Source organism: Urocitellus parryii, chromosome 4 (assembly GCF_045843805.1).
Source record: "Urocitellus parryii isolate mUroPar1 chromosome 4, mUroPar1.hap1, whole genome shotgun sequence".
Classification (NCBI taxonomy): Eukaryota; Metazoa; Chordata; class Mammalia; order Rodentia; family Sciuridae; genus Urocitellus; species Urocitellus parryii.
In genome coordinates, this window is record NC_135534.1 from 148,060,821 (window position 1) to 148,087,886 (window position 27,066).

The following is a 27,066-nucleotide window of genomic DNA, read 5'->3' on the forward strand; positions in this document are numbered from 1 at the left end:
TAAAGCAGTAGTCCAAAACCAAATTAAATTTGTCTCATTTTATCATGCAAACATCATCAAATAGGATTGTATAGTTTGGTTTGAGTTGTATATAAGTGACTTGAATTTCTGTGTTTGTAAAAATGACATTTTAAAGATAATAATTACTTGGTATAAATCAGTTGCTTACTTATTGAACTGGAAGTTCTCACTACCAAATTCTCAGGTGTTTTTAAATATAAACTTAAAGATGCTTTTAGGATTTTACTTTCTATATTAAAAAAATAGATTGGTAATTTATTGAGTTAAGAAGTCTTATTAAAATTATTGAAATGCTGAAAAAATTATATTTGTTAAGGAAGAGATTATGATTTTGAATGTATGAAATAATTAGTAAGAGTACTTAAAAGTTCAATGAATATATCCCTAAAGTAATTTTCTAGGAAAAAAGATTAACAATAATGAGTTATTAAGACTTTTTTACATATAGAACACATTTCATTTTATTCATCTTTGGAGCAATTCGTATTTTCAGTGTGTTTTGATGATATATATAGTTATAAACACACACATATATATATACAAAAATATATTTTTATTGTTTTTCTCCTAGATAAATCAAATCTTCTGGTCTTCAGAACCAATGGCATTTCTGATGTACCAACCTCACCAACATTACAGAGGCATAATAATGTGAACCAAATGGTGTTTCACAAAATCAGAAATGAAGATTTAATATTCGTAAGTCATTAGATACTTATTATTGTCTTTTTTATCCTCTTGAAACAATAACAGTGGGCTGGGGATATAGCTCAGTTGGTAGAGTGCTTGCCTCACATGCACAAGGCCCTGGGTTCAATCCCCAGCACCTCAAAAAAAAAAAAAAAAAAAAAAAAAAACAAGTGTTAAAACAATAACTATTTTCTTGATTTACTATCCTACGTATATTCATGTGACATTTGGAACTATTTTGTTACAAACCATATTGTTAAAATTTACTTGCAATTTAAATATTTTTATTTCTTATAAAGAATATACCAATCTTATGTGAGAAATTAGCAAAATTAATTATTTTAAGAATGAAAGCCTTTTTTCCAGAAATTTAAAAATATTCCTCTACAAATCATAAAAATTTAAAAATCTATAAAAGACATATCTTAAATCTCAAGTTCTCAAGAAATTAAAGGAAATTCAAGGGATTAAAAGTAAGGAAATAACTGAAAGCAAAACAGTATATAAGAGCTGATGATTTGACTGTCTGTTGACTGTCTGTTGGTGTTGGGAGAATGGAGATTAGTTTCATTTATCATGGAGTTTAAAATTCAAAGCAGTACAAAGAACAGGGCCATTTGTTAGGCCTGTGCAAGGATAGGAGTTAAAAGTGAGACCATCTCTGAGTCATATCCCTCAAGAATATTTATCCTCAATTCAAAAAATATATATGGAAAAAGAAAGATTGACCCACTTGCAAAAGGAGAGGAAAAGGAACATTGTCTATTTTAATTGGGCTCTTAGGAAAAAGAGACTCTTCTAAGAACTTAAGTCATAAGCTTTTGAATTTTAGTTTATGCTACTAGTGTGATCTGCAAAACGTGTATTTAAAGATAAACAAAGGAGTGGAAAACATGGGAAAATGAAAACAACTTAAAATAAGACATTATTGTTTCTGTTGTTGTTACTACTACTATTTGGTACTGGAGATTGAATCCATGGGTTAAGCTAATCGATCAGTTTAGCCATTGAGCCACATCTCTAGCCATTTTTTAATTTTCTATTTTGAGACATTGTCTCACTAAGTTACTTAGGGCCTCCCTACATTATTGAGGCTGGTTTGAACTTGCAATCTCCCTGCCTAAGCCTTCTGAGTCACAGGGATTATAGGTGTATGCCACTGTGCCCAGTTTAATAAGACATTATTTTAAAGGATAAAGAACTCTGGTTGGAGGGAGACACAGAAATCAAATATATGTTCATTGACATTTAAATGAAATGGACAGATCAGAAAGCAGATAACTCATAACTGAAGAGTATTATTGAATTAAAAGATAGACCTGAAGAAATTATCCAGGGTGCAGCAAATAGAAAGAAATGAAAAAGAAATTAAGGGAAGGGAAATTTGAAGACTAATTGATGTTAAAATTCCATGAAGAGATGTTAGAATTGCCCAGACTGTAAAGGCATGATATCTCATGGCCAAGAAATTTAACTAACATTACAGAACTAATAAGGAGTAGAGCTTGGATATGGACACCGATAATCCTGCTTCAGAGTGTAGGCTTTCAACAGTCAATGAAGATACACAAGAAATACTGGTACTGTTATTACTAGTTGTAGCTATTATTTAATGTGAATTTATTATGTGTCATGGTCTGTACCATAGTGCTTTCATGTATTCATTCACTTATTGTTAAAAAAATTCTATGGGAAAGATTGTTATTTTCCTTATTCCTCAGATGAAGAAACCAAGACAAGTGCAGCACAAAGAGAGAAAATAGTCCATATAAAGTCAAATAGCTACTTAATGATAAGGAACAAGTCAGATATTCTGCCTTCCCAGACCATACTGATTTACTTTTTTCTTGCATTAGTAGGAAAGGCAAACAGAAAAAGAGACTCATCTATAAATGTAGGTAAACCTTGACTCTAAAAAGTGATAATTACAGCCAATGCAGAATATTTTTTAAAAGGCTAGAACCAAAATGTACTTTATTCATTAATCCTTGTTTTCTGTCTTTAATTACTTTTAAAGAAGAATAAAAGAATTAATTTAGAATCTCAAATCTAGGTTTAGTTTTTAAAGGAAATATTTACAATGGCCTTGTATTTTTTGTCTTCATCATTGGTTATATTTCCTATTTCCCACATCTTTCTTCATTTTACTAATTTTTTTAATCTCTTTTTTCTTTTAAAGAATGAAAGCCTTGGTCAAGGCACTTTTACAAAAATTTTTAAAGGTATAAGAAGAGAAGTAGGAGACTATGGTCAACTGCATGAAACGGAAGTTCTTTTAAAAGTTCTGGATAAAGCACATAGAAATTATTCAGAGGTATGTATGTTCTTTGGGCAGTTCATGTAGTTTATACTATGTAGAGATGTGATTTCATATGCACACAAGATTTATGTATACAGATTTTCAAAATTGTAATTTTAAAAAGTGTGTCAAGGAATTTTCTGAGAATGCATTCTGATGGGGCTATTGAAAATTATAGGAATTTTTAAAATAATAGCTGATTTCCAAATTAATTACTTTTAGCATTGTGTTATGGGTATTATTACATCTCTTCATATCCTGAATTAGTGGCTTTTAAACTTGGCTCTCCAGAGCCTTATGGGTTTCATAGAATTAGAAATTCTTGTCAAAGTTTGGTTGTTAGAGTGATATCAATACTATACCAGTATCCCAAGATAGGTGTTATTTATTTGCACAGAGACCATTCTTAATTATTTAGGAACCATTGTTTAAAGTTTACATCCTCCTACTTTAGTTCCATATCACATGTCTGGTGTCTCTCTGTATTCCAGGAGTTCTAGGTCTAAGCCTGTTTGACTTGCATTGTTCATAGTACTCTTTACCACTGTTGCTTTATTTCATTGCTATCTCCGTATTCCAGACTTACTTAAGGGTTTCCTCACCATGAAAATTAAGGTTGATGTCAGTTGCAAGTCCATATAAGGGTACCAAAACACACTGTAGCCTGCTGAGTATAGGAGAAAGTGCATTTCTTCAATGGCAGAGAGTATCTTTCTGAACTATGGATACTAACGAATAAAAGTCACACAATAATTTTTTGCATGTCTTGTTATTTTTCTTTCCCCAGTCTTTCTTTGAAGCAGCAAGCATGATGAGCCAGCTTTCTCATAAGCATTTGGTTTTAAATTATGGAGTATGTGTCTGTGGAGACGAGAGTAAGTAAAACCATTTGCTTTCTTATGCTAGTGTCATGCCTCTCCCAGAGAATCCATTCTTGCTTATATAGAAAATTCAATTTCATGATTGCAGTTAGGTATCAGTGTAAACTATAATTTAGTAGGTATTAAATATTGTTGAACCAGAAAACATTTTAGGACTGTGCAGTTATGCCTTGTTGAAAAGGAACCCAATGAATGAAGTTAAAATGCAGAAGACAGTTAATACACCTTTTGTTACAATGACTAAACAATAGAATATTATTGTAAACAAACATCTTACAACCTTTTATGTTTACCATGGCAATACAGATTTTGGCTGGTTCAGTACAACATTGAAACAATTGGCCCTTTCAAATAATTCCAAATAATTCCTTATTTAGAATCATAAAGACAAAGTATATAAATAAGACTGAATTATTAATGGAACTGACTGGAATTATTAGATATTGATATCAGAAATAGTCTTTATCTGTACTAGAGTAATAGCATATATAATATTGTATAATATATATTACATGTGATTATTTAAAATATTATATATAATTGTTTATATTGCTATATCTTACTCTTGTGAATAAACTAAAAACTAAAAATTCTGTATATTCATTATATTTCATTTATATTAATGAATTTTGCTTAGTTTTAATTTATCTATGATATCCAAAGATAACTATAAATATATTTATAAAAGTTTAAAACATACATTTTTAATTATGTTTATACTTGAGCCCTATTATTATTACCTATATTTTAATGCAGATATTCTGGTTCAGGAGTTTGTAAAATATGGATCACTAGATACATATCTGAAAAAGAATAAAAATTCTATAAATATATTATGGAAACTTGAAGTGGCTAAACAGTTGGCATGGGCCATGCATTTTCTAGTAAGTAATTAGCATTTTTTTATCACAACTTATTGTTTTATTTTATGAAGCACTGTAAAATTATGTTGATCTGGCAAAAAGAAATAAATTTGTAAGATGCTGAGTCATTAAAAAAATCTGTGTTAGGTGATGAAAGGGATTATTTTATATATACATTTTAAATAAAATGCCTTTGGAAAGAAACAGTTTTTTCATCCCATTGGTCTCATAGAACTACTGTTGGACAATCTGTAGTGTGTCAGTTGGGTTAGAAAATTTAACCAAAAATTATGCTGAAATATGTTGTGTTGCTGTGGATAGCAGAAAATACCTTGTTACAGTGTTTGGGGACAGTTGAACCTTATGACCAGTAGAAAGCAGTGTTGACAGAGAAGCAGAATATTAGAGAGTCAACCCAGTTTTCAGACCCCTCAGAATGTACCTATGTCCTATTGTTGAACTGAAAACAATACTTCCTCCCATCTAGAAATATATACTGTTTAGAATCTCAGCTTTGGAAAGTGAAGTAATACTGGGTAGCTTTTATTTATTCATCCTGGGTATAAATTACTGTGTTATATAAAGTGCAAATGAAAACTGTACTGTCATAAAAACTTTTACTGTCTCAAAGCATGCTACCATGTTAATATTTATTATGCTATCTTACATATCTTTCTTTCTTCTTTAAATCTACTTTGGGGTCTGGACCAAATTAAATGCTCAAATACTTGTGGATTGATATTTCAATGTATGTCCTTTTAACTTTAATAGGAAGAAAAATCCCTTGTTCATGGGAATGTATGTGCCAAAAATATTCTGCTTATCAGAGAAGAAGACAGGAAAACAGGAAATCCTCCTTTCATCAAACTTAGTGACCCTGGCATTAGTATTACAGTTTTACCAAAGGACAGTAAGTTCAATAGGGATTGCATTTAACATTGATTAAATAACAATATTAAGCTATCCCTTTTAACAGTTTCAGTTAAGTTACAGTTACAATCTTGTCTTTGTCCATTTCTTCTTCATGATAAGCATGCCACTGTGGACTGTGAGATAATTTTTAAAAAAACAGTTTTGGTCTCTAATTATGTTATGGAATTTTGGTCCATAATTATTTTATGGAAAATGAGATTTTATTTCATTTTAATTTGAAATTTTCTAATATTATTCTTTGAGCCAGGGTAAATGTTTAAAATTTCCCTTTCTCTGGTTACTTTTAAAAAACTTTTTGTTTGAAAAGAGATATTATCCAGCTTGAGATCTCATTTAATTATTTGGCTAATTCTGACAATTAATAACTCTTCTTAAAAAAGCCTTTTATTGTGTGCCTGTTAATCTTCTGTTTACACAGTAAGTTAATAGTAAAAGTTTCAAAGAGTTGAGAGATTTTTTTTTTTTTTTTGGCCGTGGTAGTGTCCAAATAATATTATAATTGTATTTCACTATCTTAGCTAAATTTTCTAATGAAATGTTCTAATTTAGAATCTAAAATGATCAATTTTTTTGGAATTGATGTACAGTATCTTACTTGATCCAATAGTACTTAAACTTGATGGCTTATCCAAAAGTGAAGACAGCAATAATAGTATAGACAATAACAGACAATAATAATACTATAGGGCAGAAAATCTTATAGGGTCTTAGATCTGGCACTCAAGGAAGTTTTACCCTTTCCCATGGGAGATAAAGAGAGAAAAAATATATTCATATGATGAAGAGGAGGGGAATTGATGTCCTCTTTAATCTTGATTATACAGCAAAAATATTCACATTGCTTTACCAAAATATACTGAAAAATATAATAGTGTATTATTATGTATATACAATCTATTCGTCTAGCTGTGCTAGAATATCAGAGGATAGAATTATATTGCTTCTTCTTTCTTTGAATATCATCTTTCTGTTGCAGTCATGGACCACAGAAACTTTACTTTGGAACTTCCATGATCCGAGCAGAAAACAATTTATCAATACCTAGAATATTTTAGTATAATTTAGTCATTCACTTCATGTTATGGTAAATGTCTGTTGATCCTTGTTTATCTGAAAGTCAGGATGGCCACTGCTAATAAATCATTAAGCACTTTCAGTCATTTAACAACACATTTACTATTTTCACATTATAAAGAAAAATTTTAAATATCAGGAAGTATTTAGGGCAAATTTTGTAGTTTTTTTAAAAAAATTTTTTTGAAAGGTGAACTAATGGGAAGAGATAGAGAAAGCAGTATGCCATTTGAGATGCTAAGGTTTAAAGCAAAGAAGTTTAAGTGATAAGGAATTCCTTGTATAGGATTTTGATGCTGTCCATTCTGCTAACAAATTGTGTAACTTTTTGACAAATTAGTCAGTTTTTGTTCATCTCAATATTGTCATTGTAAAAGCTGCAATATTGAATTACATTATCTCAAATGTACTTTCCAAGCTTATGCAACTGTGAGCATGAGTATTCCCCCTCCAACAAAATAAGACTCAGTTATTCAAATAAATTTGAAAACTATTTGCATGTAAAACACTGGTTTATTTCTGGGGATTATTAACTATTATACTTTGTCCCTATCATTTAAAAGTTCTTCAGGAGAGAATACCGTGGGTACCACCTGAATGCATTGAAAATCCTAAAAATCTAAATTTGGCAACAGACAAGTGGAGTTTTGGCACCACTTTATGGGAAATCTGCAGTGGAGGAGATAAGCCTCTGAATGCTCTAGATTCTCAAAGAGTAAGTTGTACAGACTGACTCTAGAATGATCCTTCATGTTTCTTCCAGATGATTTGATATTTCTTAACACATTAATTTTAATAAGAATGTTGTATATCATTATACAATTTATTTTCAGCATTTTGTTTTTTAATTGTAGAAGCTACAGTTTTATGAAGATAGGCATCAGCTTCCTGCACCAAAGTGGACAGAATTAGCAAACCTTATAAATAATTGCATGGATTATGAACCAGATTTTAGGCCTTCTTTCAGAGCCATTATACGAGATCTTAACAGTTTATTTACTCCAGGTATGTATTGATTAAGTCATCATACTGATCACTATCTTTCTTTGCTGTATTTAATAAACTTTATTAATTCTGCAATCCCTATCAAAAAGTTTTATGATATCTTCTAGGCATTCTTAATTTATATGATTTCTCATGCTTTATACATATTTTGATCTCCTTGATTGGGTAGTCTTTTATTTTAAAAAATGCCTTTTATTCTTCAGTAACTTCATTTTTTGTTTGTTTGCTCATTTGAAAAGGAAAAAGAAACAGAATTTATTACATGCCCACAACATGGGAGTATTAGACTCCAACTTAATTTTAGTTTGCCAGGTAATGAGAAGCATGTTTATTTGGGTACAAATATTTATTTGACTACATTGCTTTTTTTTTAATACTAGTTCTTTAGGTTTTCAACTGGTTTCTGTATATTTTATTAATGATTGATTTTCTAAACATGAAGTGAATTTGGTTTTGGTTGTTATTATCTGCTTTAAAATATTGAGCTAAATACACATGTATTTTCCCCATGGGTACTTCCTGCTTCAGTCCTACTCACCATTCTCACCACAAAAATCAGAATATATACCTTATTTTTTAAATATTAAAATTACCTATTTTGTAAAATAATCATTCATTCTTTGTAAAATTATCATTCATTCTTTGTAAAATTTTTCTTGAAAGTGAATCAGATATGAGTAATAAATAAAGGCTCTATTAAGATAATCTAACCATTTACATTTTCTTATATCATTTAGTATTTCTAACTCACTCTTATTATTTTGTCAGCTTGAATGTATATCAGTTCAATGCAAAGAATGGATTTGCCAACTTTAGATGGTATTTTTCTGTATTTCTCTAGATTATGAACTATTAACAGAAAATGACATGCTACCAAACATGAGGATTGGTGCCCTAGGGTTTTCTGGTGCATTTGAAGACAGAGACCCTACACAATTTGAAGAGAGACATTTGAAATTTCTACAGCAACTTGGCAAGGTATCTTAAGTTTTTCAAATAGAGTATAGCATTTTATGTGAGAATAAAAAAGGCTTTTAAGAGTCTCTAAAGTTCACTTTACATAAATATTTTAAGGGGTGTTTTTAGAATAAAGGCTTAGTGGTCTGACATGTTCTGTGAAATAAAGAACTGAAGGAAAGAAATGAAGAACTTCTCAGAGCCTTTATTGTGTAATATGCAATGAACATCTTCAAGAGGATATTAAATTGAGCAGTAATTCCCAAATTTATTTGATTGTGGGACTCTTGCTTGACTTAACTACATTAATACTTTTCTGTTTGTTCCTTATTTGTAAAATACTCTTGAGAACATTTGAAGGGATATAGCAATAAAAAAACACATACAAGTCTAGGTATTGGGTTATATTGGTTATCTATTGCTGTATAACAAATTACCCTGAAGCAGAGCAGCTGCAGACAAATATTTATTATCTCCAGTTTCTGTGAGTCAGGAACCTGGCAACAATTTAGCTATTCAAGGTATCAGGCCTCACAGTCTCATCTGAAGGCTCTACTAGGGGAAGAACTACTTCCAAACTCAGTCACATGGCCATTGAAAGCCTCAGATCTTATTTCTTGGTTCCTTACAAGGACCTCTCCACAGGGATGCTTCATAATAGAGCAGCTGAGAGCAGAACCCAAGGTGGGAGCCATGGTCTTTTTACAACATAGTATCAGAAAGCACATCATCACACTCTTGCAATATTTTCTTCTTCACAAGTGAGTCAAGAAATCTAGTTCACATGCTAAAGGAAGAGATTTATGTAAGAACATGAATACTGGAAGGTGAGGATCATTGAGAAATATCTTAGAGTCCTCCAACAAACTAGCTGACTTTAGCCTCATTATATGTCACTAGAATCAATTTCTTGGTAGTATGTAGTGTATCTAAACTTAATTAGACCATGGAAGACTTTTCAATGTCCCTCTCAATTATTTATTGTCATTTTATTGAAAGTGTTTTCTAGGACAATTTGGGGAATGATTCCTTAGATACAATAATAAATCTCTTTATTTTTTGACAAGAAAAATTGAGGTATAGAGAAGTTAAATAATTGGCCAGTGGTTATACAGCAAGATAGTAGCAGATGTGATGAGAGCCTTTGTTTCCCTACTTCTAATTCCATGCTATTTCTTCTGTCCATTTCTTCTTTGATTTTTATTTTTTTGGGTGTAAATATGCTTCAGTTATATTGGCATCTTCTAGTGTCTTTCTGTGGCAAATCATATATTGTGCCATTAAGACATAAAATTATTATTTTTTCCACTCAAAGGTTTTATTTTGATCACATGGCAAAAGTATAAATGATTAATGTAAAAGGCAGAAATTAATACAGTATGACTTATTCATGGATTTATTGTTGAATACATCTCAATTTGTTGTTAGTTGTATTCAGATATTTTCATGTCCATAAACACTAGTCATTGGAACATTTGATCATAATTTTTGGTGTCAAAATCCTAAGAGCCTTAAAATTATTTTACCTATGATTCTGAACAATTTAATTTCTCTAGTCCCTAGATATAGCCTTTAATGGGTATTATTATCTCTCTTAGAAATTTTTGTTTTGGTAGAGTACAAAGAAAGTTTTAGAAATAAAAGTTTAATTTATTTGAAGTAAAGGGAAGAAATCTAGTGAAATTTCATTGTACTCAGTTGAAAGTGATATTTTCAATTAGCTTTTTAATTTTCTTCTTATACCTCTTCTTAATATGAACATGAATATGTGAACATTTGTATGATTAAGACCCTTTCTATATCAATTAGCTTGATTAAAGTAATCATTTCACAATGTATACATATATATTTAATCATCATGTTATATAACTTAAATATACACAATTTTTATTTGCCAGTTTTACCTTAATAAAACTGAAGACAAAACAATAGCAACAACAACAAAAGACCTTTTTTGACTTTCTAGGAAAAAATTCAGTATTTCAAATTCCATAATCTAAAGTGAAAAATCATGGTTGCTATTAGAATCAGAACTTTTTCAATCTAAAGAGCACTCTAGGAACTAGACAGCCTTGGAAGAAAGTATGATAAGAATGTATTCGTTTTAAATTCCATGCTGATCACAGTTTCTAAGATTTTCTTAAGATGTGATTGGAAAAAATGTCAACATTACTTATTTTATACATATTTGTGATATGCTTGATTGTTGTTTAATTTTGAGATAGTTCATAGCTTCCTTAATGCAAGTTGCTTTTCACATAAAATTCCATTAACATGGCCCTTACATACTTTTGGTCATACATAGATGGCTCTTACATACTTTTGGTCATAATTTGAATGATATTTTTAAAAAATAGGATGCAAGACTAGTGATGTAGTTCAGTGGTAGAGTATTTGCCTAGGATGCATGAGGCCCCAAAAATAAAAAATAAAAATTTATGGAAAAGAATGCAACACTGTGTTATTATTTAGTACTTAGTGAGAATTGGTTTAGAATTACCCAGAAAATATTCCTAAGTGAAACAGGCCTGTAGTAAATTGTGATATACCTGTTTGTATCAAAATATTATAAAATTATTTTTAGGAATATTTTCTGGTATTATTAGGGTATGTTTCTGTTTTTAGAAAATTTCCATTTTGTAAATGTTCCTTACAATCTCATATTTGTAATTAACAATCTCAACTATTGTGAATGGGGTAGTTTTCCTTATTTCTCTTTCAGTGGATTCATCGTTGATATACAGGGATATGTTTGATTTATGGATATTAATTTTATATTCTTCTACTTTGCTGAATTCATTTGTTAGTTTTAAAAGTTTCCAGGTGGGGCTGGGGATGTGGCTCAAGCGGTAGCGTGCTCGCCTGGCATGCGTGCTGCCCGGGTTCAATCCTCAGCACCACATACAAACAAAGATGTTGTGTCCGCCAAAAACTGAAAAATAAATATTAAAAAATTCTCTCTCTCTTAAAATAAATAAATAAATAAAAGTTTCCAGGTGGAACTTTTTGGATCTTCTAGATATCGAATCATGTCATCAGCAAATAGTCATAGTTTGAGTTCTTCTTTACCTATTTGTATCCCTTTAATTTCTTTCTTCTAATTGCTCTGGCTAGAGTTTCAAGCATGATGTTGAATAGAAATGGAGAAAGAGAACATCTTTGTCTTTTTCCAGTTTTTAGAGGGAATGCTTTCAATTTTCCTCCATTTAAAATGATGCTGCCCTTGGGTTTAGCATATATAGCTTTTACAATGTTGAGGTATGTTCCTATTAGCCCTCGTTTTTTTTTTTTTTCTAGTGTTTTGAAGGTGAATGGATACTGTATTTTGTCAAATACTTCTTCTGCATCTGTTGAGATGATCATATAATTTTTGTTTTTAAGTCTATTAATATGATGTATAACATTGACTTCCATATGTTGAACCAACCCTGCATCACTTGATCATGGTGCACTATCTTTTTAAAATGTTTTTATATGTGATTTGACAGAATTTCATTGAGAATTTTTGCATCTATGTTCATCAAGGATATTGATCTTTCCTTGATGTATCTTTTTCTGGTTTTGGTATGAGGGTATATTCGCCTCATAGAATGAGTTTGGAAGGTTTTTCTGATCCTGAGCTTTTTTTGGTTGGTAGGGTTTTGATGGCGTTTTCTGTTTCATTACTTGAAATTGATCTGCTTAAATTGTGTATGACCTCCTCATTCAGTTTGGGTAGGTCATATGTCTCTAAAAATTTGTTGATGTCTTTGATATTTTCTATTTTATTGGAGTATAATTTTTCAAAATAGTTTCTAATTATCTTCTGAATTTCAGATGTGTATGTTGTGATATTTCCTTCTTCCTCTTGTATTTTAGTAATTTGAGTTTTCTCTCTTTTTCTCTTTGTTACCATTGTTAGGGGTTTATCTTTTTATTTATTTTTTCAAAGAGCCAACTTTTTGTTTTGTCATTTTTTCCCAATTATTATTTCTTTTGTTTCAATTTCATTGAATTTTATCTCTGATCATAATTATTTTCTATCTCCTTCTGCTTTGGGTATTGATTTGTTCCTCTTTTTCCAGGGCTTTGAGATGTAGTGTTAGATCATTTATTTGTTGACTTTTTATTCTTTTAGTGAATGAGCTCAATGCAGTAAACTTGCCTCTTAGTACTGCCTTCATAGTATCCCAGAGATTTTGATATGTTGTTCTGGTGTTGTCATTTACCTCTAAGAATTTTTTAAAATTTCATCCATGATTTCTTCTACTATCCATTTGTTATTCAATAGTGTATTATTTAGTTTCATTTGTTGGAGTAGCTTCTATTTTTTATTTTATTGTTGACTTCTAATTTCATCCCATTGTAATCTGTTAGAATGCAGGGTATTATCTCCATTTTTTTGTATTTACTAAGAGTTGCTTTGTGGCATAAAATATGGTCTATATGTACAAAATTATAACAGACCTACACCAAGACACATTATAATGAGAATAACTAACCCAAAGAATAAGTATAAAATCTTAAAGGCCGTGAGAGAAAAAAATCAAATTATGTTTAAGAGGAAAACAATTCAGATCTCAACTGATTCCTCAACCCAGACCCTCAGATATAGGAGGTTCTGGAATAATATATTTCAAGTTCTGAAAGAAAATGAATGTCATCCAAAAATTTTATATCTAGCAAGTTAAGCTTCAGATTTGAAGATGAAATTAAAACCTTCCATAATAAACAAAAATTAAAAGAATTTACAACTAAAAAATCTCTACTTATAGAAAATTCTCAATACAGTATTCCATAAGGATGAAGTGAAAAAAAATGAAAACCAGCAAAGGGAGGGACTACACTAAAGGAATATTTAACCAAAGGAGAAACTAAGTCAAATTAAAAACTAGAAATAAATCAAAATGACTGGGAATACAAATCATATCTCAATAATAACCTTGAATGTAAACGGCCTAAATTCATTAATCAAAAGACAGAGACTGGCAGATTGGATTAAAAAGCAAGACCCAACAATATGCTGTCTCCAAGAGACTCACTTCATGAGCAAAGACATCCACAGACTGAAGGGGAAAGGATGGGAAAAAACATATCACTCATATGGATTGTGAAAACAAGCAGGGTTTTTCATCCTCATTTCAGATAAAGTGGACTTCAAGCCAAAGTTAATCAGAAGGGACAAAGAAGGACATTTCATTCTACTTAAGGAAAGTATATATCAGCAAGACATAACAATTATAAATATTTATGTTCCAACCAATGGAGCATCAGTGTACATCTAACAAACCCTTCTCAAGAATCAAATAGACCACAATACAATAATACTGGACAACTTTAACACACCTCTCTCACTACTAGACAGATCTTCCAAACAAAACCTATATAAAGAAACTATAGAACTAAATAATTTAGACATAACAGACATATATATATAGAATATTCCATCCATCAACAAGTGAATATACTTTCTCCTCAGCAGCACATGGCTCCTTCTCTAAAATAGAGATCTAACTTTGAGCCTACATATAGTCTTGGTTTTTAAAAATTGACATCAAGTATATAACTGAAAATTTAGTCACTCATATAGTCTTGTAGCTCAAGAACTAACTACATTCTTTAAGAATACAGTAATATTTAAAATACACGGATTTGATTAATATACAAATTATATACTTTATATTTTATATGTTGACATACAGATTCTACATAAATAACTTGAGTCTAAGTAAAAGGAGAATGAATTTCTTAAAGGTGATCTCTTTTAAAAAAAATGTAAGAACATCCCCATAAGTTAAAAATTTATTTTCTTAAATAGATAAGATTCTGTATTTAGTGCTTGGGTTGCTATAGCAGAATAATATGGATTGGGTAGTTTAAACAACAGTTTATTTCTCACATTTCTGAAGGGTAGAAAGTCCAAGATAAAACTTCCAGCAGAGTTTGTTTTCTGGTGAAGTGTCTTTTGCTAGCTTTCAAAGGCACCTGCTTAGTGTGTCCTCCCATGGGATAGAAAGCTCTAGTGTTTCTTTCAGCTCTTTTTAGGGCACTAACCTATTTACATTAGGACCCACTCTAATGACTTCATTTAAATTTCATTACTTCCTCACAAGGCCTTATCTCCAAATACAGTCACATTGTGGATTAGGGTTCCTGGTATAAACTTTGAGACAGTAAAGGCATTCAGTTTGTAACAGACCCTTATTTCATCCAGATCACTTAGAATGATATCACGGATACATTCTCAAGAAGTTCTTTCTGAAAGTTACAGAAATATAAGAACTCTCTGGCATGTCCTTTGGCTTAAATTTATTAATTAATTAGTAATTAATGTTTATCCTTTTTAAAAATGCCTTTTTGAAATAGTTTGCATTTTAGCCTATATAATTTCTTTTGAAAAAATTAAATATATAGGTTTCCTACCCACTTGTTGAGATAGTATTTCCTTTTCTTGCTCTGCAATCTGCTTAATGTTAGCTTAGAGATATGTCTACTAATTCCAGCTACTAGGATTTTCCCTGTATAATTAGAATTCATTAGTAATTTGTCTGAAAAGCTTGAGATTTCTATCTTAATGGAGTGTGTTGTTTAGGGTAATTTTGGGAGTGTGGAGATGTGCCGATATGATCCTCTACAGGACAACACTGGGGAAGTGGTGGCTGTAAAAAAACTCCAACACAGTACTGAGGAGCATCTCAGAGATTTTGAAAGGGAAATTGAAATCCTGAAATCTCTGCAGCATGACAACATTGTAAAGTACAAAGGAGTATGCTACAGTGCTGGTATGTTGCACATTGAAACCTATTTTAAACTGAAGATTTGTCTTTGACATCCTAGGTAATCAAAACACTTAATGTTTTAAGATCTGGACTTAGCATATGACAATGACAATGCCCATAGACAGATGCATACTCTATGACTAGAGATTGTGCATGGTAGTCATGGGCTATAAGTACAGGAAGTCTTTGGCTTGATTAATCATTCTCCTCACCACTTGCTTAAATTTAACAAGAATTTCTTTTTTAAAAAAAATCTTTCCTTATATTTTCTATCAAAAGATTATTAAATTATATGATTTTGTTCAATACAAATGAGGAAAATCAAAGTTGTCTTATCAACTTATTTTAGAAGAAAACTAAAACATAAACATAGAAGACTAAAACATATTTTTAATTATTGTTCCCAAAACTTTTGGATTTAAAAAAAAACCCTGTGTAGTTTTTAACTAAGTAATTCTTAACTACTACATTACCTTTAAGTTATAATGAAGTGTTATCATCATAGACATAATTTTACATTTATTTAAGTTATTTATATATTTTTTCTAGTAGTAAGTAAAATAAAGCAAAGTAAAATATTATGTTCTGTTTGTACATTAAAAGGACGGCGTAATCTAAGATTAATTATGGAATATTTACCATATGGAAGTTTACGAGACTACCTCCAAAAACATAAAGAACGGATAGATCACAAGAAACTTCTGCAGTACACATCTCAGATATGCAAGGTACCTAATATCCTTGTTATTTTTTTGTAGATGAAGAGCATATTGAAGTAATTAAGAAATCTTCTAGACTTTTTATTAGCTAACAAAGGGAATTTATAAGGATGAAGTCATTTAAATTAGGTCTATTCAATCGGCTGAAAGGAAAATGTTATTTTATTCATAGGGCATGGAGTATCTTGGTACAAAAAGGTATATTCATAGAGATCTAGCAACAAGAAATATATTAGTGGAGAATGAGAACAGAGTTAAAATTGGAGATTTTGGATTAACTAAAGTCTTGCCACAAGACAAAGAATACTATAAAGTGAAAGAACCTGGTGAAAGTCCCATATTCTGGTGAGTACAGTCTATTTCAGTATTATAAAATGAATTTTTAAAGCACAAACTTCAAACATTCTTGTTACTATTATTATTATATAACATATAATAATGTTTCATATTGCTTATTATAGTAGCAATCATTTATCATATGTGTTACATTGGGTTAAATGCATTTCATGGATCATCTCACTTAATCCTCATAACAGCCCTTGGAGAATACAGACTGAGTATCCCAAACTTGAAAATCTAAAATGCTATGAAAAAGAATTGAGGGTGTAGTACAATGATAGAACACTCATCCAGCATGCACCAGGTGGGGTGTCTTGCATCTCACCAGGGAATTCTTGCCTGCTTGGAGGGATAAGCCTCCTGAGAAATTAAAGTCTAGAATAATTAGTAAAGAACAAAAGATAGTGTCAGAAAAGACAGTTTTAAAGATGGAGCCCTGATAGATGCAGTCCACACATGAGCTGGAGATAGACAAATAGAAAATGGCTCCTGTGGTTTATTTAAGGGGGTACATAAAAGGCAGGCGGAAGGTTTTAGGAGGGGAGTCTGGCTTTATGATATCTTGTAGTCAGCAGGTTGATTGACATCTTAATAAGTCACATCCATCTCAGAGGGGATGTGTGACTGTAGCAAGTCACCCCATCTCCGGTGCTGTGTGGGACCTGGCAGAGCTTGAATAAGGCTCACAATGTATCTGAGCAGTCAACCAGAGGAAATGTCCACTGGAAGTTCCCAGACATCAGATTTCCCTATTTGCTGTGTTGCACAACTGTCCACACACAGCTCACAGATGGCTACTGACACCCCAGCACTGCCAAAAGAGAAAAAAAAAATGAGTCCTACTACAAAATTCTGAAATCCAAAATCTTTTAGCCCTCACAAGACACTTGAAAAGTTTCAAATTTTGGAGCACTTTAAAATATGGATTTTTAGAATAAGGATGCTTAACTGGTATACTTTATATAAGCATTCCAAAATCTGAAAAATTCTGAAATCTGAAACACTTCTGTTCCCAAGCATTTTAGATAAGGGTTCCTCCATCTGCAACTCCTTTTTTTTTTTTTTTTTTTGTATTGGGGATTGAACTCAAGGGTACTTGATCACTGATCCACATACCTAGCCCTATTTTGTATTTTATTAGAGATAGAGTCTCACTGAGTGCCTCACTGTTGCTGAGGCTGGATTTGAACTCGCAATTTTCCTGTTTCAGCCTCCTGAACCGGTGGGATTACAGGCATGTGCCATTGTGCCCAGCCTGCATCTCCCTTTTAATCATGAAAGAACTGAAGTGTAGATAAGTTAAGTAGTTTGCCCACTAGTATGTGACTGGTACAGAGTAGAACTAGGATTTAAACCAGATAGTCTGATTCTAGAGTTTGAGCTCTTAAGCTTTCCTAACTAGGGTAGTGTACAGTCTGGCATTAACTGATTATTTTTATAGGTTATAACAGTTTGAAGCTGAAGATAATTATTGGTCTGAAAATTGTGAATTATTTTGAGGAACATTAAACCCTCATTTTTTAATGTGCTATGTACACATTAAAAAATGTTCTGTTGATAGATGCTTTGATGAAACATTTTTACTTTATGCCTTCATTCTTTTATGGTATGTTTCATTTTTCTAGGGATAACTTTGAAATCATTTGTTTTGGTTTTGTATGCATTCCAAAAGTAGACTTTAATTCTGTTTTATTTATCTGCTAAAATAATACTATTAAGATAGTGTCATTTGAGTCAGATATCAATGTTAAAGGAGGGGTTTTATTTATTTTAGTTAAGTATGCTTTATTTAGTCTTTTATATATGACTTAAAAGAATAAGATCATGGCATTTGCAGGGATATGGATGGCATTAGAGAAGATTATGCTAAGTGAAGTTAGCCAATCCCCCCCTCAAAAAAATAACAAATGCCAAATGTCTTCTCTGATATAAGGGGGGTGATTCAAAATGGGGTTGGAAGGGAGAGCAAGGGAGGAAGATTACCTCTAGATAGGGAATAGGGGTGGGAGGGAAAAGGAGGGAGAAGGGGAATAGCATGGATGGTGGAAGGAGACCCTCATCATTATACAAAATACATGTATGAAGATGTGAATTTGGTGTCAACATACCTTATGTACAATCAGAGATATGATAAATTGTGGTATAAAGGTGTATTAAGAATTGTAATGCAAAAATAATAATAAGAGAGCTCATGTATAATGGCATAATTTGGCATGAACATACTTTATATACAGAGTTACAAAAATTGTGTTGTGAATGGATAATTATGATTGTAATGCATTCCACTATTCTCATGTATGTAAGAAATAAAAAAATTAGAAGTGCTAATGCAAACAATAGTGTTTATAAGTAGAAAGATATTAATGGTTTGGTTTGTTACTGCTAAGTTCATAGATTATCCATATGTGCTACTTATGTTCATTTTGTTTGTAATTGTAAATTTTACAGTTGATACCATCTATTACAAATTGTTATTCTGGAAAAGTCAGGTAAAAAGACACCAATGATTTAGAACAAATTGATTATTTCCACAGAAGTGTAATTTATAATGGTATTATGAATTTTTTTAAAGAAGAATTCTTATCTTTTAGAGATGTGGAAATGTATCTTGAAATTGAAATATTGTCATATTGGGATTCACTTCTTATAAATTCAGTAGCAGGGAACATGGAGAGTAATACATGAAATAAGAGATGATGAGTTTAGCAGAGTGAGAAGTACATGGTAGTTTAATGTTCTAATTTATATATAGTTAAATTGTTTCATAATTTTAAACAATTTTTAAGGAGTATCTTCATGATAATTTTTAGCAATACTTTCATCTAATTTTTAGAGTATGTATGAAACTAGAAGACTCATATACATGATCATTTCTTTTGGTCATGTCCAAGTGATATCAGAATTTAATTTATTTTTTACTTCATTCTTTTTTTTTCTTCATTTTTCATTTTCTAGGGTGGTAGATTAAGAAGTTAAATGGAATTAATTGGCAATTAAAAGCTATACCCCAATTCCCGCCACCTCCAGCCACACTCCACCACATCAGTTACCACTCAGTTAATCCCTATCAGGGGATTAAATCACTGATTGGGTTAAGACTCTTATATCCAATCATTTCTCCTCTGAACCTTCTTGCATTGTCTCACACATGAGCTTTTGGGGGACACCTCACATCCAAACCATAACACAAATATATAATCAAATCACTCTCTTGCAGTATGGAAGTGCAACAATGAAGATAATGGTAAAACACAAGGGTGCAAATAATTCTGCTGAGAGTTTAAGTAAAGCGTAAAAAAGATGACAACTAAGAAATGATATTTCAAATATTGATTAGGAGGAATTTACCACTTAGACAATGAGGAAGTTGATAAGAGCAAAAGAATCAAGGGCTTGCAGGTGACAGGCATAATCACAGAACAAACAGGATGTAATTGGGGCTAGAAAGAGATTGAGCATTGGTATGGCTTGTATGTGCTCTCCAAAATTTAGGTGTTGCCAATGTGAATAGTATTAAGATTGAGGGAAACCTTTAAGAGATGATTAAGACACGAGGCTCTTTTGGGAATGGGATTAAGGCTCTTAGGAAGGAGGTTTTGCCCAGCATTTGGTTCCTCTTGTGGAACTTCCGGCTTCTTCCATCTAAGGACAAGATGATTCTTTCCTCTGAAGGATGTATCAATTGCAACAACTGGGCCTGTCTATACTGTGATCTTTGACTTCCCAATAAATTTCTGTTTTTTATAAATTATAGTGTCAGGTATTGTGTTAGAGCAGCATAAATGGCCTAAGAGAAGCCTCATATATCATGTAGAGTTCAGACCTTACATAGTAGACAAGTGTGTAAGGTGTGAAATTTATACAGATGAACAACATGGTGAAATTCATATTTTAGGTATAAAGCTCTACTTGTGCTGTAGAACTCCAAGTCATAATAATATGAAAATTTAATTGGAATTTTTCACACTCATTTTTTTCATGAATATGTAGTAGAACTTTCCAGAGGCTACAGGACATGTTTCTATTTCCCAAACATGAAAGAGATTTGAAAAAATGCTTAAAAATCCTATTTTTCTCACATATTTATTTAAGATGTAATGGGTTTCTTTTTTACTCTAGATGAATTAATAGTTTTGTATTTTCTTAGTTTTAATACTTAATATCAATATTTAATATTAGTTAATATCAGTAGATATAATCCACATTAACAAAATTTTTTGGGGGGTAATCTCAATAATTTTTAAGAGCATATGGGGGATCCTGAGACCAAAAGACTGATACTATAGAGAGGACATACATTAAGAAGAGGCAAAAAGCAGAGAAGCAGCTACATAGGTAGATTTTTTTCAGAAACCTAAATAATTGGTTTTTAAACGTTTTGTGTGTATATACTTATTAAAAGAAATCTTAAACCGATATATATATACATATATATGTATATTATATATATATATATATATATATATATATATATAAATTTGTGTGTGTGTGTGTGTGTGTGTGTGTGTGTGGTGCTAGGGATTGAACCCCAGGGCCTTGTACATGTGAGGCAAGCACTTTACCAACTGAGCTATATTTCCCAGCCCTCTCAAGGATATTTTTAAATGAATAGCTAAATTTTTCTTTGTAAATTTTAGATAGTTATGAGTAATTATTTTCTTGACTATGGTAAATATTGACATCTAAATAACAACTATAGTAATCTTTTAAATGCACTCAAATTTAATACCAGTGTCACAACATTTAAAAAGGTACAGAAACACTTTTTCTTTTTGATGGAAACTTTATATCATTCTTTTATTCTTAAATTTATATTTCTTTTCCCCTCTCATCCCAAATTTTGCATAAACACTTATTTTTAAGTTTTTAAAAGGTACTTTGCATTTGACCTTGGAGCTGATCATAGAGACAGAAATAAATTTCTTTAGATTTTCCTTGTCTGTGTATGTCAGAGGTTCTCAAGACCACTCTCAGGCTCTATGGTTTGATGGGAACGTTCACAGTACTCAGCATGTAGTCCTGTTCACAGCAAGATTCATTACAGGAAGAATAACACAGCAAAATCAACAAAGGGGGAAAAGGTGCGTGGCACAAAGCTTGGAGGAAAGCAGGCACAAATTTCCATCTTCTGTCCCAGTAAAGTTATATAGAACATAACTTAATTCTTCCACCAATAAATGACCACAACACATGTGAGATATTGTCTATCAGAGAAGCTCATTAGAATGCAAGATTTTTTTTATTAGGAATGGTTACATGGCACTCTATGCCTGGCACATACCAAAATTCCAGAGTCCCATAAGAAAAGCAGATGTGAACATAAACCACATTTTTTGCTTAAATACTTCAAACACAAGTAAGGTGCTCATCATTTAGGGAATTGTAGAAACCTTCCTGAAATCTTAAGTTCCCAGGTGCCAGTCAAGGATCAACATTGCAAGGAGGTCCTTCTAAAGATGTCAGTCTCAGGCCTGCTATGTTGACGATTTTCTATAAAATTTAAAACAAACAAACAAGTAATATTTTGTTGGTAAAATCTAGAATTGACACATAAATAACTGTCTTTTTAAATGTTTTCCATGAACAGGTATGCTCCAGAATCTCTAACGGAGAGCAAGTTTTCTGTGGCCTCAGATGTTTGGAGCTTTGGAGTGGTTTTGTATGAACTTTTCACATACATTGAAAAGAGTAAAAGTCCGCCAGCGGTCAGTTTGCTTTTTAATGTATTTTTCTTTCTTTCTTTTTCCTCTAACATGAGAAAGGTATTACCTAAAGAATAATAATAAGCCTAGGGCTCATTTTAGAGCCTTTAATTGCTAACTTGTAAGGTGCTGTCAACAAAATAACCCTAAATTTATTCATTAAATTAACTTAAAATTTGTCAAAGGATGTTTTAGAACACTTTTTAGTATAATCTCTTTCTTAGTCTGTTTTCTGTTACTGTAGCAAAATACCTGAGTACTTTATAAAGAAAAAGGTTTTGCTGGGATCACTGGTACAATCCTATAATCCCAGCAACTTGGGAAACTGAGGCAGGAAAATTACAATTTCTAGGCCAGTGATGGCAGTTTAGCAAGGCCCTAAGAAAATTAGTGAGACCCTGTCTCAAAATTTAAAAACATAAAGACTGGAATGTAGCTTAGTGTTAAAGTACCTGGGATTTTAATTCTGTAGTATCAAAATAAAAAAAAGAAAGAAAGAAAGAAAGAAAAATAGAGAAAGAGAAAAGAAGAAAGAAAGGAGAAAATAAAATAAGTTAGTTTATTTAGCTCATAGTTTTGGAGGACAAAAGTCCCATTTAATATCAAGATGCCCCATATCTTCAGCCTCTAGTGAGAGAGTCCTTGGCTGTGTCACAACATGACAGGTTGGTAGAAAGGGAACTAGCTATGAGCTGAAGGATCATATGGCAGGACTTGAAGCCAGAGAGTCAGGAGGGGACAGTCTTGCTCTTTTTATAAAATGACTTGCTTTCAGGAAAAGTAACACTCTATAAAACCAGCCTTAACCCCTTTGTAGGGTTAATCCCATTCAGAAGGCTATGACCTCCATGACTTAATTACTTTCCACTAGGCCCCACTTTTTAAAGATTCTACCATCTTAATGCTTCCACACTGGGGACCGATTTTCTTAACCTAGGACCCTTTAGAGGACAAATTACATCCAGACCAAAACATCTCTTAATATTAAGTAAACTCAATAATCTCAATCATTCCAGTTAAATCTTTCAAAGTAATTTTTTTCTGTTCATTTCAGATTTGTTTTCAATATAGGAAAATATGAAAAATAAAAGTTATCTCTAATGCAATTACTCAGAAACAACCACTTTAATATTGTGACATATTTTCTTCTTTGCCTCCTTTTATTTTATATATAAATGTTAAATTTTATGAAGAAGTATGTATTGGTTTATAAAACTAAGGTTATAATGTACAGTTTGCTATTCTGCTATTTCATTATTACATTTTTGGTATTTTACTATATTAAGAAATATTTACTAAAAATATCATTACTAATTTCTAAGTAGAATTCTATCATAAGGGTATATATTTCTGGATGCTTTCCAATCTTCACTTATTTATGTAACATTTCAATATAATACTTAAGTGAACATAATGAACAGTCCTATATAAATATTTGTTTATCTATGTTTATTAGAATAAAAGTATAATTATAGGTGAAAGGTCATGAGCTAGTAAAAGCTTTCTTTTTGTAAAGGTTCTAAATTATTTCAAAATAATTAAGAAAAATTGTACAAGATTATATTTTAACAGCAATGCTCAGGGGCATACATTTTATTATTTGCCAATACTGGTAATTGTTTTTATGTAATTTTGTGAAATCGATATGAGAGGAGTTATCTTTTTATTTTACTTGCATTTTTTAAATCTTCTTTAATTTTTTTAACTTTTTAATTCTAATTTGTTATATATGACAGCAGCAGAATGCATTTCAATTCATATTACACAGACAGAGCACAATTTTTCATATCTCTGGTTGTATACAAAATATATTCACACCAATTCGTGTCTTCATACATATACTTTGGATAATGATGTCCATCTTTTTTTTTATTTTATTGGTTGTTCAAAACATTACAAAGATTGTAGAATCACATTGGTTGCACACCCACATTTTTACATAATGCCATATTAGTAACTGTTGTATTCTGCTACCTTTCCTATCCTCTACTATCCCCCCTCCCCTCCCCTCCCATCTTCTCTCTCTACCCCATCTACTGTAATTCATTTCTCTCTTTGTTTTTTTCCCCATTCCCCTCACAACCTCTTATATGTAATTTTATATAACATTGAGGGTCTCCTTCCATTTCCATGCAATTTCCCTTTTCTCTCCCTTTCCCTCCCACCTCATGTCTCTGTTTAATGTTAATCTTTTCCTCCTGCTATTCCTCCCTGCCCTGTTCTTAGTTGCTCTCATTATATCAAAGAAGACATTTGGCATTTGTTTTTGCATTTTTCTTATTAGTGTGTTCAGTATGTATTTATTGAATATTTAAAGTATGTGTGTGTATAAATTGTCTTTTCTATGCTTTGCCTATTTTTGCATTGGTAATGTTTCTTACCAATTTATAATAGCTCTCTGTATTTAAAATAAACATGATATGTTTATTGTAAATATTTTCCAACTTTTAATTCAGAATTTTATGGATTTTTAGCATATGAAAACTTCCTCTGCATTTCATTTATGCTTAAATATTCATCCTGCATTTTCTTTTTTCATGTCCTCTTTTACATTCAACTTTTCATTTCAGCTAAAATATAATAAGATGTGTTAAAAACAACAATGAAAAAAAACTTTAAGTAATACATTTTTAGTTTATGTGTTTCTGGCCTTTCTCAAGAAAAGTTGTGGAAATGGAATTAAAGAGGTTCCATACCATTTAAGTCTTTTCTAAAATATGACTGAAAAGGAAGTTTTTGATTCTTAATATAGTCTGTTTTTTGAAAAAGTTTAAAATAATACATAAACTGAATTTTCCCCATTTACTATAAGTTGAGAAAGAATTCTTCAAATTAAAACTACAAAAGCATCATTAAAATATGAATTTGTATTTCAGGAATTTATGCGTATGATTGGCAATGACAAGCAAGGACAGATGATTGTGTTCCATTTGATAGAACTCCTGAAGAGTAATGGAAGATTACCAAGGCCAGATGGATGCCCAGATGAGGTAGCATCTTTTTTTAATTCACAGTAATCATGTGTTTTCTTTTTGTTTTTACTCTACGATTTTAGGTCACTGAAATTGCTGAGCTTTTACACAAATAGCAGAAATAGATGACTGTGAATCGAGGCATAGCTATGAAATATGTAATCTATAGGAAAATTAAATAGAAATTCCAAATTCATTTTCCATCAATTAAAAAGATGATATTTTGGATTTATTATATATTTTTTTTTCTTTTACAGATTTATATGATCATGACAGAGTGCTGGAACAATAATGTAAATCAACGCCCCACCTTCAGGGACCTAGCACTTCGAGTGGATCAAATAAGGGACAGCATGTCTGGCTGAAAGAAATCGTGTTTAAACTGAGACCAAAGTACACTTAGAAAAGAAAGTTTTATATTTCACAGTGCTGTGGACTATATTTACACATATCATTCTTATATAAACCATGATGCCCGCTGGCAAAGATGTGAAAATACCTGCTCAAAACTTCAAACTTTTGTGAATTTTTCTTCATTCAGCCATCTGTAGAGGATACTAATGAAGAGTCTTGAGCAAGAAAGTTTGTGAAAAGTATCATGAATTTTGTCAGTTACATCTCCTCCTCTAGCAAAAGAAAAAATAGACTTTTTTTCAACTCAGCTTTTTGAGAGATGAAATATTATAATGTAAATTTTTCAATGTTAAAGATACATAGAATATATATGTACAGTTTTTACCACAGTGAATGTATTATACTTTGGCATCTTGTGTGAGATACACAAGGGCTGATGTTTATTAGTAATGTTTTCTAATTTTTCCATAATTGATTTAAATAACTTCATTATGCAAACAAATTAAGATGCTTAAGAAATTGAATAAGCAACTTTGTGTTCTTGTTCATCTGTGTCACTGTCTGGCAATATTAAGCAGGCTTATACTTTTGACTTGTAGTTTCATGTACTGTAAATATTTTTCAAAGCAGAGGGAACAAAAGTCTAGTTTTATTTGTATAGGGAATTTCCCTGACCTTCTAAGGAACACATTTTGAAATGGAACAAGCTTACAAAGACATAACACAATCTATTTTCTTATTTGTTTCCCTTGTATCTGTTTGTGGTAAGTATGTTTTTTTTTTTTTTAAATAGAAGTATCTTCAGACTTTTCTAAGACTATAATGAATAGTATTCTTTAAAATTTTTGAGATTAAGAATGCTGGAAATATTGTCATCCCTTGAGCTGTTGACTGCCAATAAGATTCTTCAATCCCTGGGACCTGTGGTAATGCATTACATTTAAACATAAGCCATAAAATAATTTCTAAAATGTACAAGCTCATTAAGATGCATATTGGATTAAGAATTATTTTTCTAAAGAGTATGTATTTGAGTGGTTTCCAAACTTTCTATTGCAGTCATAGATTTTTTTAGAGTGTCTCCTACACAAAAGAGGTAAATTGGTGAAAAAATATGCTTATAATAATTTGATTCAAAAATTCTAGTAGAAAATTCATGATGTATAGCTTTAAGGAAAAGGAGAGAGAACATACATATTTTCATACAAGTGTAAAGAATTTGTTGTCTTCATTCATTTTACTGTGACTCCATTTAGATCCCATACCTAAAATAAAATATGGTGGGTTTGTGTGTGTGCACGTGTGTGTATGTGTATTAATTATACAAAGTTTAATAATAGTTAAGAAGGAAATGACTTCTTTATTTTCAGTAGTGTATGCCATTTTGTAAAACATATACTTAAGATTTCTGATTTTGGGTTGAAGGGAAGGAAAGTAAAGAAATGCTTCTTGCATTCTTTGTCTATAAGATATTTTAGTAGATACCAGATACAGATGTC

General features: G+C 31.2%; 1 protein-coding gene and 1 non-coding gene across 3 annotated transcripts in view; both read left to right on the top strand.

The window, feature by feature from the left end:
• The window catches only part of Jak2 (Janus kinase 2), a 116,219-nt gene extending 89,356 nt beyond the window's left edge, over positions 1 to 26,863 (top strand). For both annotated transcript variants that reach the window (XM_077797025.1, XM_077797026.1), the window contains exons 12-25: positions 593 to 720; positions 2,891 to 3,025; positions 3,798 to 3,885; positions 4,648 to 4,775; positions 5,526 to 5,664; positions 7,325 to 7,476; positions 7,616 to 7,766; positions 8,608 to 8,744; positions 15,295 to 15,484; positions 16,085 to 16,209; positions 16,373 to 16,545; positions 22,127 to 22,244; positions 25,118 to 25,231; positions 25,471 to 26,863. In XM_077797025.1, the coding sequence (XP_077653151.1) occupies positions 593 to 720; positions 2,891 to 3,025; positions 3,798 to 3,885; positions 4,648 to 4,775; positions 5,526 to 5,664; positions 7,325 to 7,476; positions 7,616 to 7,766; positions 8,608 to 8,744; positions 15,295 to 15,484; positions 16,085 to 16,209; positions 16,373 to 16,545; positions 22,127 to 22,244; positions 25,118 to 25,231; positions 25,471 to 25,578 (1,886 nt within the window). In that variant the 3' untranslated portion in view covers positions 25,579 to 26,863. The remainder of the gene's footprint in view (positions 1 to 592; positions 721 to 2,890; positions 3,026 to 3,797; positions 3,886 to 4,647; positions 4,776 to 5,525; positions 5,665 to 7,324; positions 7,477 to 7,615; positions 7,767 to 8,607; positions 8,745 to 15,294; positions 15,485 to 16,084; positions 16,210 to 16,372; positions 16,546 to 22,126; positions 22,245 to 25,117; positions 25,232 to 25,470) is intronic.
• Trnav-cac (transfer RNA valine (anticodon CAC)) lies at positions 780 to 853 on the top strand. The gene has a single exon. It is a non-coding gene; the product is annotated as a tRNA-Val (tRNA).
• Positions 26,864 to 27,066: the final 203 nt, after the last annotated feature.